Raw genomic sequence first — 14313 nt, 5'->3', positions numbered from 1 at the left:
TGGGGCTAAGTGCCAGTTCTTACATGCTAGGGTAAGGGCATGGGTTTTGTATTTGAAAAAATGAAAATGTCGATTTTATCCTTTAGTGTAATGGGAAACCATTGAAAGGTTTTTAGGCAAGGGTTTTGGGATTTTGGATTTTATTCTCAAGTGTACTGGGAAGTCATTAGGTTTGGGTAGGCATGTGGTGCCTACTCAAAACCTTCAAAAGATCACTCTGGATGCTTTGAATGGACTATAGGAGGCGATGGTTGGAAACAGGGGGACCAGTTAGGAGGCTGTTGCATTGGTCTTGCTGAGCAATGAGGTTGTATGGATTGGGATGCAATTGATGGAGGTGGGGTGAAGTGATTGGATTCAAGATATATTTTGAAAGTTGAAGGCAACAGGCTCTTGCTGATGTGGGATGTGAGAGAAGCATTAGGGACAATGCAAAGAATTTTTGGTCTGAGAAATGGATAAATCATAGTGGTATATATTGAAAAAAGAGCAGCTTTGGAGAGGTGGCGGAATTAAGAATTCAGTTTTTCAGCACCTAACATGTTTTACTGGGTTCCTTCTTCCCTGTGAGACTATGTATGACTTCTTGATTCCAAGGACCAGGTTTTATAATCATTGTTTAATCAGCTCTTAGGACATGAATTGGCAAATTATAGGAACTCAACACATATGTTGATTGTATATATTAATACATGAATAAATGCAATATTGGAGATGAAAAAACTATGTTCTAATCTTAGGATTGAGAAAAGTTAATATTTCCATTCAAACAATTAAAAATGAAGAAAAATTAAAACTTTATAAATGAAATGTTATCGATTATTGATTATTGCTAATTAGACTTTTTACTTTGTAGGTGGCACATTTTTATAATTCTATTGATCAACAAATGATTCAAAGTCAGAGGCCAATGATGTTACAATCTGCCTTAGCATTTGAACAGATAATTAAGGTAAATGAACTTTTTATTTCATTATAATTATATTTTACATGTGAAGTGTTTATTTCATAGTTTTTTCCAACTATAGATTTAAGTGATTATAATGTTTCCTATATTTTGGTACTGATTTTGATCAATTGCATTAATAGAGATAGTATAAAATTTGTGTGCCATTTATTTATCCACTGAAGTTTAAGGTCCTTACGGAAAGGGTTCCTTAGTGCTTTTCCATCCTCTCCTGATTTTGTAATTTAAGACTTATTTATTTGCTCTTTACTTGTGCTTATTTAAATGTCCATTGATATGAAATTAGGAAAACCCACAATAGTGTTTAAACTGAATGTTACTATGTGACTACTAACTTTTTGAAATCTATAATTTTAGTTCTTCATAGACAAGAAATATTTGAAAAAATAAGTAGAAGAGGAATATAACCTTTTCCTCTTTCATTTGAAAGTGGGTAACTAGTTGTGTCAGGGTCCTCAATACCATCCCAGGTTCTGTGATTTGCTAGGACACACAGCAATATTTATTATAGTGAGTGAGTCGATACAAAGCAAAATCAGCAAAGGGAAAGGTGCATAGGATGAAGTTCCAGGAAACCAGGTACAAGCTTCCAGTAGTGCCTATTGGCGTTTCCAGATTGGAGTCTTCTCCAGCACTCTGTCCGTAGGTATATAGAAGACAATAAGGAAACTGAAATGTGTTGTTTCTTAATTCCTGAAGTTTCTAGGCTATCTGCCTTCTTCATTCTATTTTTGGGTCTTCTTATACATGTTGTGTTATGTCCAGGGTTTTTTAGTTGTAAGAGGGAGAACCTGGAAATAATGGGCTACTCAATTTTGGCCAGACTGCCTTATCATTTGTAAAATGGAAAATTATTGTGTGCTTTCTTTAATATAGGTCAGTGTTGGTGATAGTTGGACTTATGATGTAGAATATTGAATCTTTTGGAAAAAAGAAATGCATCTAAATACTAAATGTGATTTATTGTACCATAGAATTCAAAAGCAGGAAGTGGAGGAAAATCACACATTACTTGGGATAATCCTAAAGAATTAGAAGGTTACATCCAAAAACTCCAAAATGCTGCTGAACGACTTGCCACTGAAAATAGAAAACTGAGAAAATGGCACATGACATTTTGTGAAAAGGTATTTTTTGTTTATAAAATTGAATAATCTATGAATTGTATTAATTAAAAGGTAATTAAGATATAATTTTTAAAAATATCTTATTTTGAAATAATTTGAGACTTAAAGTTGCACAAATAGTACAAAGAATTCACATTTACTCTTCACTTAGCTTCCCCTAATCTTAACAACTTATATAACCATAGTACAGTTATCAAAACCAGGAAATAGACCATTTTTGAATTTTACAACTTTTTTTTACTAACATCCTTTTTCTTTTTCAGGATACAATCCAGAATCTCACTTTGCATTTAGTTGTTGAGTCTCTGTAGTCTCCCTCCTCAGTTTTTCCCTGTTTTTCTTGACCTTGATGAGTATTGGTTAGTTATTTTGTAGAATGTCTCTCTAAACTTGGGTTTATATAATGTTTTCTTATGATTATATTGGACCTATGTAATTTTGGCAGAAATACCACAGAAGTGATGCTTTGCCCTTCTCAGTATATCAATCAAGTATTGATAAATTTTGTTATAGGTTGAGTTAAATTTGATCACTTGGTTAAGGTGGTATCAGGTTTCTCCACTGAAAAGTTAATATTTTTCCCATTGGTACTTTGAGACCATTATGCTCTAATTTTTAATAGGTGGTTATTCTTATGAATATTGATCTGCTTCGGCAGCAACAGCGTTGGAAAGATGGACTACAAGAATTGAGAACGGGCTTAGCAAGTGTAGAAGCACAGGTAGAGAATGTTTTATTTTGTGTTAATACTTTGAAATATGACCGTATCAGAATGTGAATACAGTATATGAATTGAGATGTTCATAAAGATTAAATCTTTACTAATAAATTCCTAATAAATTTAGAATTCTTTGACTAAATTATATGTAAAGATCATATATTAGCAATTAATGTACATTTAAAAATATAAAATAAATTTATATTTGTCTTACAGAATGCCAGATCCCTCAATTCAGAGTTTGTAGTTTTTCTGACTTGGTATTTAAATATCTACCATTTGTTACCACTCTTTTAGGTGATTGTGACATCCATAGAACACCAAGTTAAATTTAGACAGAAGCTTAATGACTGAAATAACTCTATTTCACAAATTTTTTCCCTGTTTTGGAGTAAAATTTCAGTTCTATTCATAATTTGATATAAGAGATGATATATATATAACAGTGGCTAGCACAGAGCCTGCTACATAGTATGTGGTAATATGATCTTGAATGAATTAGGTATCTTACACATTTACATATATTTTTCCATTTTTAGAAACTTAAGAAAAAACAAAAGTTCTAGAATTGATATGTTTATGGTTGTATGGAAGCAAAAAGTATGTAAACTATTCTAGTCATTCTAATACTTTAAATTTCTAATGTTTTTAAATATGTAATTAATTATTTAGAGAGTGGGAAGAGAAGAGCTGTTAGTTCACAAAATAAATAATTGTGGTACTGCATCATAAAATAAAGTCCAAATATGAAAGTCATTTAATTTTTGCTTGGTTTTAAAATTTTACTGATATTTTTATATACCATTTATAAGGATGATGATTAGAGGTTTTCATATTTGACTCTATACAAACTCTTATACTAAAAGGGTCAATTTAGAGGTACATGTTTTAAGATATTTAAAATGAATGAATTTTTTTGCTTATAATTTTGCTTTATGTGAAATGAAAGTATTAAATGAAAATACTGCATAATTTTTAAATAAAAATATGAATGTAACATATTAGGGATTCCAAGCAAGTGATATGCGTGCATGGAAACAGCACTGGAATCATCAACTGTACAAAGCTCTGGAGCATCAGTATCAGATGGGCTTAGAAGCACTTAATGAGAACCTGCCAGAAATAAATATAGACTTAACTTACAAGTAAGATGTTTTTAAACCCCAATTTAATATTCACTTTGTAATTTCTAATAATTTATATTTTAAAGTTATTTATTTACTTCCAGACAGGGACGGTTACAATTCAGGCCTCCTTTTGAAGAAATCCGGGCTAAATATTATAGAGAAATGAAGAGATTCATCAGCATTCCAAATCAGTTTAAGGGAGTGGGTGAGGCAGGAGATGAATCTATTTTTTCTATTATGATTGATAGAAATGCAAATGGATTTCTGACTATTTTCAGCAAAGCAGAAGATCTGTTTAGAAGATTGTCAGCTGTTTTACACCAACATAAGGTATAGAACGTGTAATTTTCCATCTCTCTAACATAAAATTTCATCTGATTGAATTAACATTTAATATATTAATACAAATTAATAATTTATCTGTGTGGCATAAAATTAAAATACGGCAAATCAGAGAGCAAGAGCCATATTTGTAGATTCTTATACAGCCTAGCTTTATGCTACAGATGAAAAAAAGTTAAACTAAATTTATTTTTTGTCTTTGACTCTTTTGTGAAGATTGAGAAACTAGTAGTTTTTTTGTTTTTTTGCTTTTTTAAATTGTTGTGTCAACTTGGTATGTCATATGAATCTGTTGTGTCAATTTTAATTCTGAAACCCTCTAATGTTAATAAAATAAGGGTGATTTAACTGTTTATTTCTGTTTAAGTGTATCATGTAAACTAACTCCAAATATAAACCTTAATTGCATTATTCATTTATATGGATCCTGAGACATAGGACTGATAATCTGACTAGTATTCTACATTTTATATTTCTAGAGCAAATCTGGATACATACAGATTTGTAGCCTTTGGTGACTCCTGGCTTTGCAGAAGTGATTCTGTCTTTGTACTTTTTATACATCTAATTTAAGAAGAGAATCTAAAAGAAAGGTTTTTATAATTTCCTTTAAAAAGTCTATGATCACTGCATCTTCATATTAAATCTTTTTTTTTTTTTTTTTGAGACAAAGTCTCTCTCTGTCACCTGGGCTAGAGAGCAGTAGCATCATCATAGCTCACTGCAGCCTCAAACTCCTGGGTTTGAGTGATCCTCCTGACTCAGCCTCCCAAGTAGCTGGGACTACAGGCACACACCACTACGGCTGGCTAATTCTTCTACTTTTTAAAGATGGGGTCTCACTCTTGCTTAGGCTGGTCTCGAACTCCTGGCATCAAGCAGTCCTCATGCTTTGACCTCCCAAAGTGCTAAGATTATAGGCATTAGCCACTGTGCCCAGCCCTGTTCATTTTTTAGGCTATGCAGTAATAGTTACATTTACATACTTAAATTGACGTTTACTTGAATACCTCATGTTTGCCCCTTTTTATTGGTCTTAATAGTTGGATACTAATTTTTTAAATATTAATTTATTCTATTTAATAATATGTTTTTCATTCTTTAAATAGGAATGGATTGTAATTGGGCAAGTTGATATGGAAGCTCTAATAGAAAAGCATCTTTTTACTGTACATGATTGGGAGAAAAATTTTAAAGCATTGAAAATAAAAGGGAAAGAAGTAGAACGACTTCCAAGGTATTGGAGGTTAATGTAGTACTTATGTGCCATAATAGTTTTTGATATGGATAGTAAGAGTATTCTCTACTTAGTGGTATTGAAATCAGATCAGCTTCTTGCCTCGTCTAGATCTCAGCTATGACACTTGAGTAATGCCCATCTGGATAGGGCATTCCAGAGAATAAAAGAAGTTTTCCTTCTAGAGGCTCTGCTGGCTGAGATCTAGTTGGGGAGAATAGAGGCCTTCTATTCAGATCTGGTGTGATATGTTGATATGTATCGGCACAGTCCAAGTATGGCTAGAAGCTGCTGGTGAGAGCATACTGGAAAATACAAAGCTAATGACATTTTACTCTGCTTTTGTACTGCTTTGCTTCCTTTTAAAATGCCCTAGGAGGCACACAACATAGCGCTGCATCCAGGTACTGCCCTAAATGTAGACAAAAGCCACTGAGGGCCATCTCATAACCTAGCTACTTGAGAATATATAGCCCTTGCTATCTGATATTCTCACTACTGGAACCACTCTTAGCAATAAGTTCCATGAAAGGCCTTATGTAATAGTGCATATATCCCCTATAAAGGATAATATTACTTTTATTAATTCATTTGTTCATTCTTTCAATAAATATTTGCTGAGCATTTATAACATGCATAACTGTGCTGTAGGAGTACAAAGATGAAGATGACAGAGAACCTGAGATCAAGTTGCTTTCTCTCTGTTAGTACAATAAGACAAGTATATTTGATGGTGAAGTCAAGTACACACAGTGGGAAGTGAGTGGGTTCTGGAGTCAGATGGCTCTTATCAGCTGCATGACTTTGACAGTCATTTAAATTGTAAACCTCAATTTCTTTAACTTTAAAATAGTTACAACAATAGTATTTATCTGAGTGTTTTGAGGATTAAATGAGTAATTGACATATAAATTACTGGTACAGGGTATGTTTTCAATAAGCATTGTTTTTAATTATTATTAATATCAGAAAGAATAGTCTATATTTCAAATGAGAGACTGAACTAAAACTATGGGGATTCAGAGGATGACATCTCCCTTTGGGGTAAAATCAGGGCAAGTTTTGTTAGAATAGTAACACTTACATTAGGATTTTGACAGGTAGAAATGAGAATGGAAGGTTAAAATCCCTCTTAAGGAGAGGAATTTGTATACTGAAATTATGAAGCTGGTTAATGAGAATTTTATTAGAGGTAATGTTTTATCAGTGAATAGAGGAGATGATCCTGGAAAGGAGTACATAAGGTACAGATTGGGGAAGAGTCTCATATTCTGAAATAGAGAATTTGGATTTTATTCATTTTAGAGTGGTTAGCTTTTGAAGGTTTCTAAACAGGAGTATTGTCAGTACCAAAGCTGTGCATTAGGAAGGTTCATCTTAAAATAATGAGTTACATGGTAGAATAAAGAGATCCCGGAGGCTGACAGGCTGTCAGTCAGTCGTCCAGAAGACCAGTGTTAATTAATTGAATTAAGTTGCTGGCACTCAAAATGGGGAGGAGGAAATACTATGAGGAATTAAGAAGTCTTATGTATTGGAGGAAGATGAGGGATGAGGAATAGAAAGAAATAAATGACTTGTGGTTTTGAGCTTGGGTGATTTGGGTAAAGGTAGTGCCACTAACATTAGTTTGAAGTAAGGAAAAAATAGTGCTTTTGTTCTGCTTGCATATGAAGTTTCTCTTCTCTATTGGGTCCTGTCTTTGATCCCAGTCTTGCCCATTTTCTTTGACGTAATGCTGTCACCTGACTGCTCAAGGACCTCTACTGCTACCTCTACTGTTTGTTTGTCCTTTACTGTAGACAGCTTTCCCATTTGTGCTTCCTTGCCAAAGTTCTAAACAGAATAAAGCAAAAAGAATACCTGCTCTATCTTCATTCTATTCTCCATTTTGCTATTTTTTGCTAACAAATTAACATTTATTTAAGCTAATAAACACATACATGCGCACACAGAGATTTATTTTATTGGTACTTTTTGGAAATATGCTACAAGATTAGAAGAGCCATATTCCAATGATGTATTTCAGGAAGAGTAGTAAGAAAATAATTTTTGGATGAGCATCTTTGATATATAATGAGATATGGCTGAACAGAATTTCAGTAACTTATTATGAATATTTCAACTGAAATGTTAGTTAGTTGTGTCCACAGCATTCTATTGTCACTGAATGAAACTTCTTTGCTATAATTATGTCATTTTATGTTAATTCATTAGCAAAATACAGTATAATGTAATTTTTAGGTTTTCCCAAATTCTCTGTCTTCATGTATCAAATATCAGAAATGATGACTCTTTATGTGTCAGGATTTTGTAAATCGTATACTGTCATGTATTAAGCAAATTGGATCTTACAGCTTTTGATGGTTAAGAACATTAGTTTAAACCTCTCCAGCTAGTAAGCGATTGAGAATAAATAAATAAAGACTTAAGAGAAAATTATGTTTTTATTATAAAACTGTAAGTACTTAACACTTATAAGTTGCTTTCTACGGATCTTACCAGGCTCTATGCCTTAGAAAAGGCAAGTAGTTTTCTAAATAACCTTATTAATCAAAAGTTTCAGATCCTTTTTTAAACTTTGTATCATTTAAGTATGAGATTTTCCTCAGATGAGTGAGGAAATGTTCTCCTTGCCTAGAACATTACAATTTGCATTAGGGTGCTAGGCAGAGAATTAGTCTTTTAAAAACTATATTCTTTTTTTTCTGATTATTAAAATAGTACATTTGTTTTATAAATTTTTTAAAATATAGAAAAATACAAAGACAATTGCTATCAATATTTGATGTTTGGGACATATTAGAACATATCCTTACAAATTGAGATCATACTATATCTCACAATTTTTATTTAATACTATTTCATTAATATTTTGCTATTTCTTAAAAATGTGATTTTTAATTATATGGATATATAAAAATTTATTTAGCCATTGCTATATTTAGCTTATTTCTAAGTTTTCCTTATTATGGTTAATGTTTTGATGAAAATATTTGTATATAAATCTTGGAGTCTGCCTTGAAAATTTTCTTAGGATAAATTCTAAAGATAAAGTTATTAAGACAAAAGATTTGCCTATTTTAAAATTTTTTGATATACAATTTGCTCTTTATATAGATTACATTATTTTATACTCTGACCAAAAGTTCTGAGAATTCTGTTTGCCTACACAATTGAAGATACAAATTAACCGTTTGTTATGTAATATTTTTGTCAATTTGATAGGTATAAAACAGTATCTCATTATATTATTGTTTTAGTGCCTCAATAATCTATATTCACTTTCTATCTATATTTGTTTTCTTTCCCTTATCATTATTGTTTGTATTTTGGCTGCAAGATAGTGAATTTATTTTATAAATATTTATTATTTAATAAGTATAATTACTTATTAATTACTTAATAAGTATATTGCTGGGACAAGAGGAGCTTATGAATATTTAAATATATTCTGTTGATAGTTTAGTAATTTATAATGTGCTACCTTTTTTAAAGCTAATAAATTAGATGATTAAAATAGTAGTATTATAACAAAATCATTGTTCAGTGAAAAACTTCAAAATAGTATGTATAAGGCATTTTTACTAAATTAAATCTAAATGTGCTTAAAGATTACAATAATACTTTTGACTTACATTTTAAAATATATTACACAAAATCATTATAATATTGAGACTCTTTTCCTCTAATTTGTCTTTTTCATGTCAAAATATGTCCTTTGACATTTTTCAGTGCTGTCAAGGTAGATTGTTTAAATATTAATTGCAGCCCTGTGAAGACTGTGATTGATGATCTCATCCAGAAGTTATTTGATATGCTTGTTCTTTCTTTGAAGAAGTCCATCCAGGGTAAAGACCTTTTTTAATTTTTATTTTTAATTTTATTTGTAGAGGCATATACTTTGATAGTTAGAAAATATGAATCTCAGTGATGATTAAAAATCAAAACTGACCTAGAAAGTATTATGAAATAAAATTTTCTCAAAATGATAATTTCAAAGAAGTAGGAAAGTCCATGTTCAAACCTTAAGTCTAAAAATTGAAGACATCCCTAGTATTTGCAATCAGAGCTATTATCAGTTGGTTGCATGTGTTACTGAGAAAGGTAGGTAATTCTAGTATAATGTTTTTCTCCTTAACTCTTCAAATGACAACTATTTTCTAACACACCATACCATTTCTTTCTTTAAACAGATGTTTTAGCTCATTTAAAAGACTGAAAAACTTCCTAATTTTTAGTAAAATTTACTGAGTACAGTTTAATTTTTTCTTTTCTTTTCTTTTCTTTTTTTTTTTTTGAGACAGAGTCTCACTCTGTTGCCTGGGCTAGAGTGCCATGGCGTCAGCCTAGCTCACAGCAACCTCAAACTCCTGGGCTCAAGCAATCCTTCTGCCTCAGCCTCCCCAGTAGCTGGGATTACAGGCATGTGCCACCATGCCCGGCTAATTTTTTCTATATATATGGTTAGTTGTCCATATGATTTCTTTCTATTTTTAGGGGAGATGAGGTCTCACTCTTGCTCAGTGTTGGTCTCCAACTCCTGAGCTCAAACGATCTATCCGCCTCAGCCTCCCAGAGTGCTAGGATTACTGGCGTGAGCCACTGCGCCTGGCCTCTTTTTTCTTTTTTTGAGACAGGGTTTTGCTTTGTCTTCTGGACTAGAGTGCAGTGGCATGACCATAGCTCACTGCAACCTCAAACTCCTGGGCTGGAGCGATCCTCCTGCCTCAGCCTCCCAAGTAGCTGGAACTATAGGCGCATGGCACCACGCCTGGCTAAGTTTTGCAACTTTTGTAGAGATGGTGTCTCTCTCTTGTTCAGGCTGGTCTTGAACTCCTGGCCTCAAGCGATCCTCCTGCCTCAGCATCCCAGAGTGTTGGTATTACAGGTGTGAACCACTATGCCTGGCCTGATTTTTTCTTAAAAATTTTAAATACAATGTGGAACAGCTAAACTTTCATGAGAAGAAATTTCTTTGCTTATTCCACATCTTGAAATTTTGTTTTATTCAAGCAAATGATAATTTAAGATTTAAATGTATTTCATATAGTGATTACTTCAAACATTCCTTGATTTAGAAATTATGTAATGGAATATTTTTGGTGGTAGTAATAACTGTTTCTTGTATTTCAATGTTACCTATTCAGCTCACTTACATGAAATCGATACATTTGTTACTGAGGCTATGGAAGTCTTAACAATTATGCCCCAATCTGTGGAAGAAATAGGTGATGCAAATTTACAATATAGTAAGCTACAAGAACGGAAGCCAGAGGTGAGAATCACAAAGTAATTATTATTTTTACTGTGCTAGAAATGTTTAAAGTAGGTAATTTTCTGTGATTATTTAGAAATAATCTCAACATTATGAAAAGGTCCACAATAATCTGGTCCAACTGGTCAGTTCGTGATTGGACTCTCGATGCTATATTGGTGTACTGAAACAGTAATAGTAATGCTTAGTATTATTTTCAGAAGTATTTCTAGTCTGTTTTATGATGTGGCCTATTAGAATAAGTGTAAACTTAAAACGATTCAAGCTGTTACTTCTAGGGTCATAATTTTAGGATGCTGAAGTATGAAGTTAGAGCTGAGTTAGGAATACATGCACACACACACGTCCACAGTGGAAGAGCTCATAATTAAAAATAAAGATGAGAGAGTGGTAAGGATTCATAAAAACAGTATCCATAGCTAGAGCCCAGAATAAACAAGCCAAAGTTTCATAGAACATATTATGGATAATTTTAGTTATGTTTAGAGCAGGAAGGAAAAATAATTCAAATTAGTACACCAACTTTTGTGTATCCCTACTATATGATAGACTTAAAGTTATAAAGAGAGTTTAAAGGTGAATAAATAATATACCTTTCTGGTGGAAGGAATTATGAAGTTTTATGTGATAGGCTTAAAGGTATAAAAGAGGGTTTAACGGTAAATAAAATAATGTATCTGTCTAGTAAAAGGAATTAACTAGAAAAGGAATGGTTATGAGCTGTAGCTGTTAGTGCAGAGCCATTTATTAATTAATTTGACAGATATTTGTGAATCATTTGGTATATTCTGTGCATTGTGCTAGGAGTTGGGGATGTAGCTGTGCACGTGCTGCTCTCATGGAATGTCTACCTGGAGGCCTGGAGACCAGGAAACTGTTGTAACATCTTTACAGGCTCACCTAAGTTCTGTTCATATGTAGGAAATTAAAATCCTACTCTATTTTTTTCTTTTCTTATTGATTCTCCTAGTACAATATGGCTTATTGGTCCATTGGCTTTTCTCTGTTTCTCAGATGAAACTGAACCTGCCCAGAGATAGCAAACTGGTCATTGACATATATTTGAATTTCTTTTGCTTCTGTTTTATTATGCATGTACAGCATATTTAAAAAACTTTAAATGGATTTTATTGTTTTGCTGCGTAGTAAAAGTACAGGTATTAATTATAGGATACTTTTGTTTTACAGTGCTTTAAAAGGCTTAGAGGCAATTGAAGTAGTTTAGCACCCGTTGACCTACACACAGACTGTTTAACAAACTGTTAACTGTACACAATTTAGGGCATTTCAGCTAGAAATCCTGAATGCAGGAGCTTAATTTCACTTCTTCAGTTATATGTTTCTTAAGTATATTTTTCATGACTTTCTCTTCTCTATTAAGTAAAATTATTTAGTTAACTTATGCTCTTAGATTATCACCAATTTTAGCTCTTTTAAAAGCCTGCTTAGCATTTTCTTATGAATGGGACAATTATAATGAAAACTTTATTTTGAATAGCTCTCCTATTGTCTTTATGGATTTCACTCAGTCTCTTATTACTAATTTTATTCTCTTTCAACTAATTTTATTATCTCTTTATTATCTCTTTTAACGTCTGATGTTAGAGTGAGTTTGTGGAGCTTGTTTATAACAATAACCAGGAGAAAGTTTACATCTAGGAATTTTTTGTTTTTGCCTAATCAGTATATCTAGGAATTTCACAAATTATTTAAAGGCAAAAATCTTGATTTTAAAAAAGAAAATCATGAAACAAAAAATAAATGGAATCATAGAAGATTTGATAAAATAAATTGTTATTCACATTTTTTTTTTGAACCTTTAGATTTTGCCCTTATTTCAAGAAGCTGAAGATAAAAACAAACTTTTACGAACTGTGGCTGGTGGAGGTTTAGAAACAATTAGTAATCTGAAAGCTAAGTGGGACAAATTTGAGTTGATTATGGAAAGTCACCAACTTATGATTAAAGATCAGGTAAGGACCTGTTATTTTGTTAAAATGAATATGTAATTTTTCTCACTTAAGATTTCTTGCTTTATTTTATAGCCCAGGTTTATAAGAATTTAGTGCTGCTGTTGAAATTGACCTCCATTAGTACTTTTATAGTAAAATACTTTATATATATGATGATTGTTTCACATGGTTTTTCTTTACTTCCTGTCATACCAAGAAAAAACCAGTCCCTTTGACATGTAACATTATTTTCAGTCTTATGAATGAATTTATTTTTTACTTACTGTGTATGGCCTAAGTTTATTTCTGAAACTTGTTCTTTCTTAAATTACTAAATTTTTTAGGATATCAGTTTGACTATTCTAATAGAGACCCAAAAAATTGTAGCTTAAGTTTCTCTCTTACATTAGATTGTAAGCTGATATTGTGCCTCTGTTCTGTAGCTTTGTCTGGGATCCAGGTTTCTTTAATCTTATTTGTCTACCATCTCTAGGGTATTGTCCTAAGTGGGTTACTACCACATTTATTAATAGTTGCTACCTTAGTAGGGAGGTGGAAGGGGGAAAGAGACAGGGGTACCATCTGTCTTGTAAGGGCACAACCTGGGAGTTACACATCAATTACACTTATGTTTTGTTGAATGTAAGTCTTATGGCCCTTACTTGCATGGGAGATTAGGAAATACCTTCCTTAATTTAGCAGCTATATACTCAGATAGAACAACCAACAGTCATTGAACAAACATTTTTTTATTGTATCACTTTTGTTGATAGTTGTAGTGGGTATGGTTAATCACATGAATACCTCTTTTAAGGATGATATTTGAGGGTTATTTCTTGTTACTGTGAATTTATGGTCTAGTTATGTCTGAATTATTTTATTGCACTTGGAATCAATAATTAAAATAAAAACAATCCTTTGAAAAGTTAGTATTGATATTTTTTCACTTTTAAATAGAATATTGGAAGTAAGAATGTGAAAATGAAGTGAGATTTTACCCTGCTGCATTAAGTTATTTAAAGTCTATTGGCTTGTAGATTGAAGTGATGAAAGGAAATGTGAAATCACGTCTTCAGATCTATTATCAAGAACTGGAAAAATTTAAAGCTCGTTGGGACCAACTAAAACCTGGTGATGATATTATTGAAGCTGGCCAACATAATACTCTTGATAAAAGCGCAAAGTCAATAAAAGAAAAAAAAATTGAGTTTGATGATCTGGAAGTCATAAGGAAAAAACTGATGTATGTTTTTTTCTTTATAACTGATAGTGTTCATTTTGAAAACTGGTTTTATATATATTAAGCTAATAATTTTCTTACATTTGCTGTCTTAATGCCTTTCCTCATGAACTTCAGCAGTTTTTAAAATACAAATAATGAGTATTCATGTTACTGCTCTTAGTCATGGTTTTATATAAGGATATTAAAGCAAATTTCAAGAAATGACTAGAAATAGAATAGATAATTAAATTTACTTAAAAGTTATGTTAGAGGGTTGGAATACTCACTTTCTGTGATCTCATCCTATTTAAAAATGGAGCATATAAAATTTTTGGAAAATTTA

The 14313-nt window shown here is 31.9% G+C and overlaps 1 protein-coding gene across 2 annotated transcripts in view; it reads left to right on the top strand.

The window, feature by feature from the left end:
• Positions 1–14313, top strand: part of DYNC2H1 (dynein cytoplasmic 2 heavy chain 1) — a 285364-nt gene that overhangs the window by 18293 nt on the left and 252758 nt on the right. For both annotated transcript variants that reach the window (XM_069469002.1, XM_069469003.1), the window contains exons 13-22: positions 857–952; positions 1942–2094; positions 2717–2815; positions 3818–3957; positions 4041–4269; positions 5391–5518; positions 9254–9369; positions 10669–10796; positions 12620–12769; positions 13786–13991. In XM_069469002.1, coding sequence (XP_069325103.1) covers positions 857–952; positions 1942–2094; positions 2717–2815; positions 3818–3957; positions 4041–4269; positions 5391–5518; positions 9254–9369; positions 10669–10796; positions 12620–12769; positions 13786–13991 — 1445 coding nt within the window. The remainder of the gene's footprint in view (positions 1–856; positions 953–1941; positions 2095–2716; positions 2816–3817; positions 3958–4040; positions 4270–5390; positions 5519–9253; positions 9370–10668; positions 10797–12619; positions 12770–13785; positions 13992–14313) is intronic.

This window comes from Eulemur rufifrons, chromosome 6 (genome assembly GCF_041146395.1).
Source record: "Eulemur rufifrons isolate Redbay chromosome 6, OSU_ERuf_1, whole genome shotgun sequence".
In the NCBI taxonomy this organism is placed as follows: Eukaryota; Metazoa; Chordata; class Mammalia; order Primates; family Lemuridae; genus Eulemur; species Eulemur rufifrons.
The sequence above is the reverse complement of the archived record's forward strand: the minus strand, read 5'-3'. Positions and strand labels throughout refer to the sequence as shown.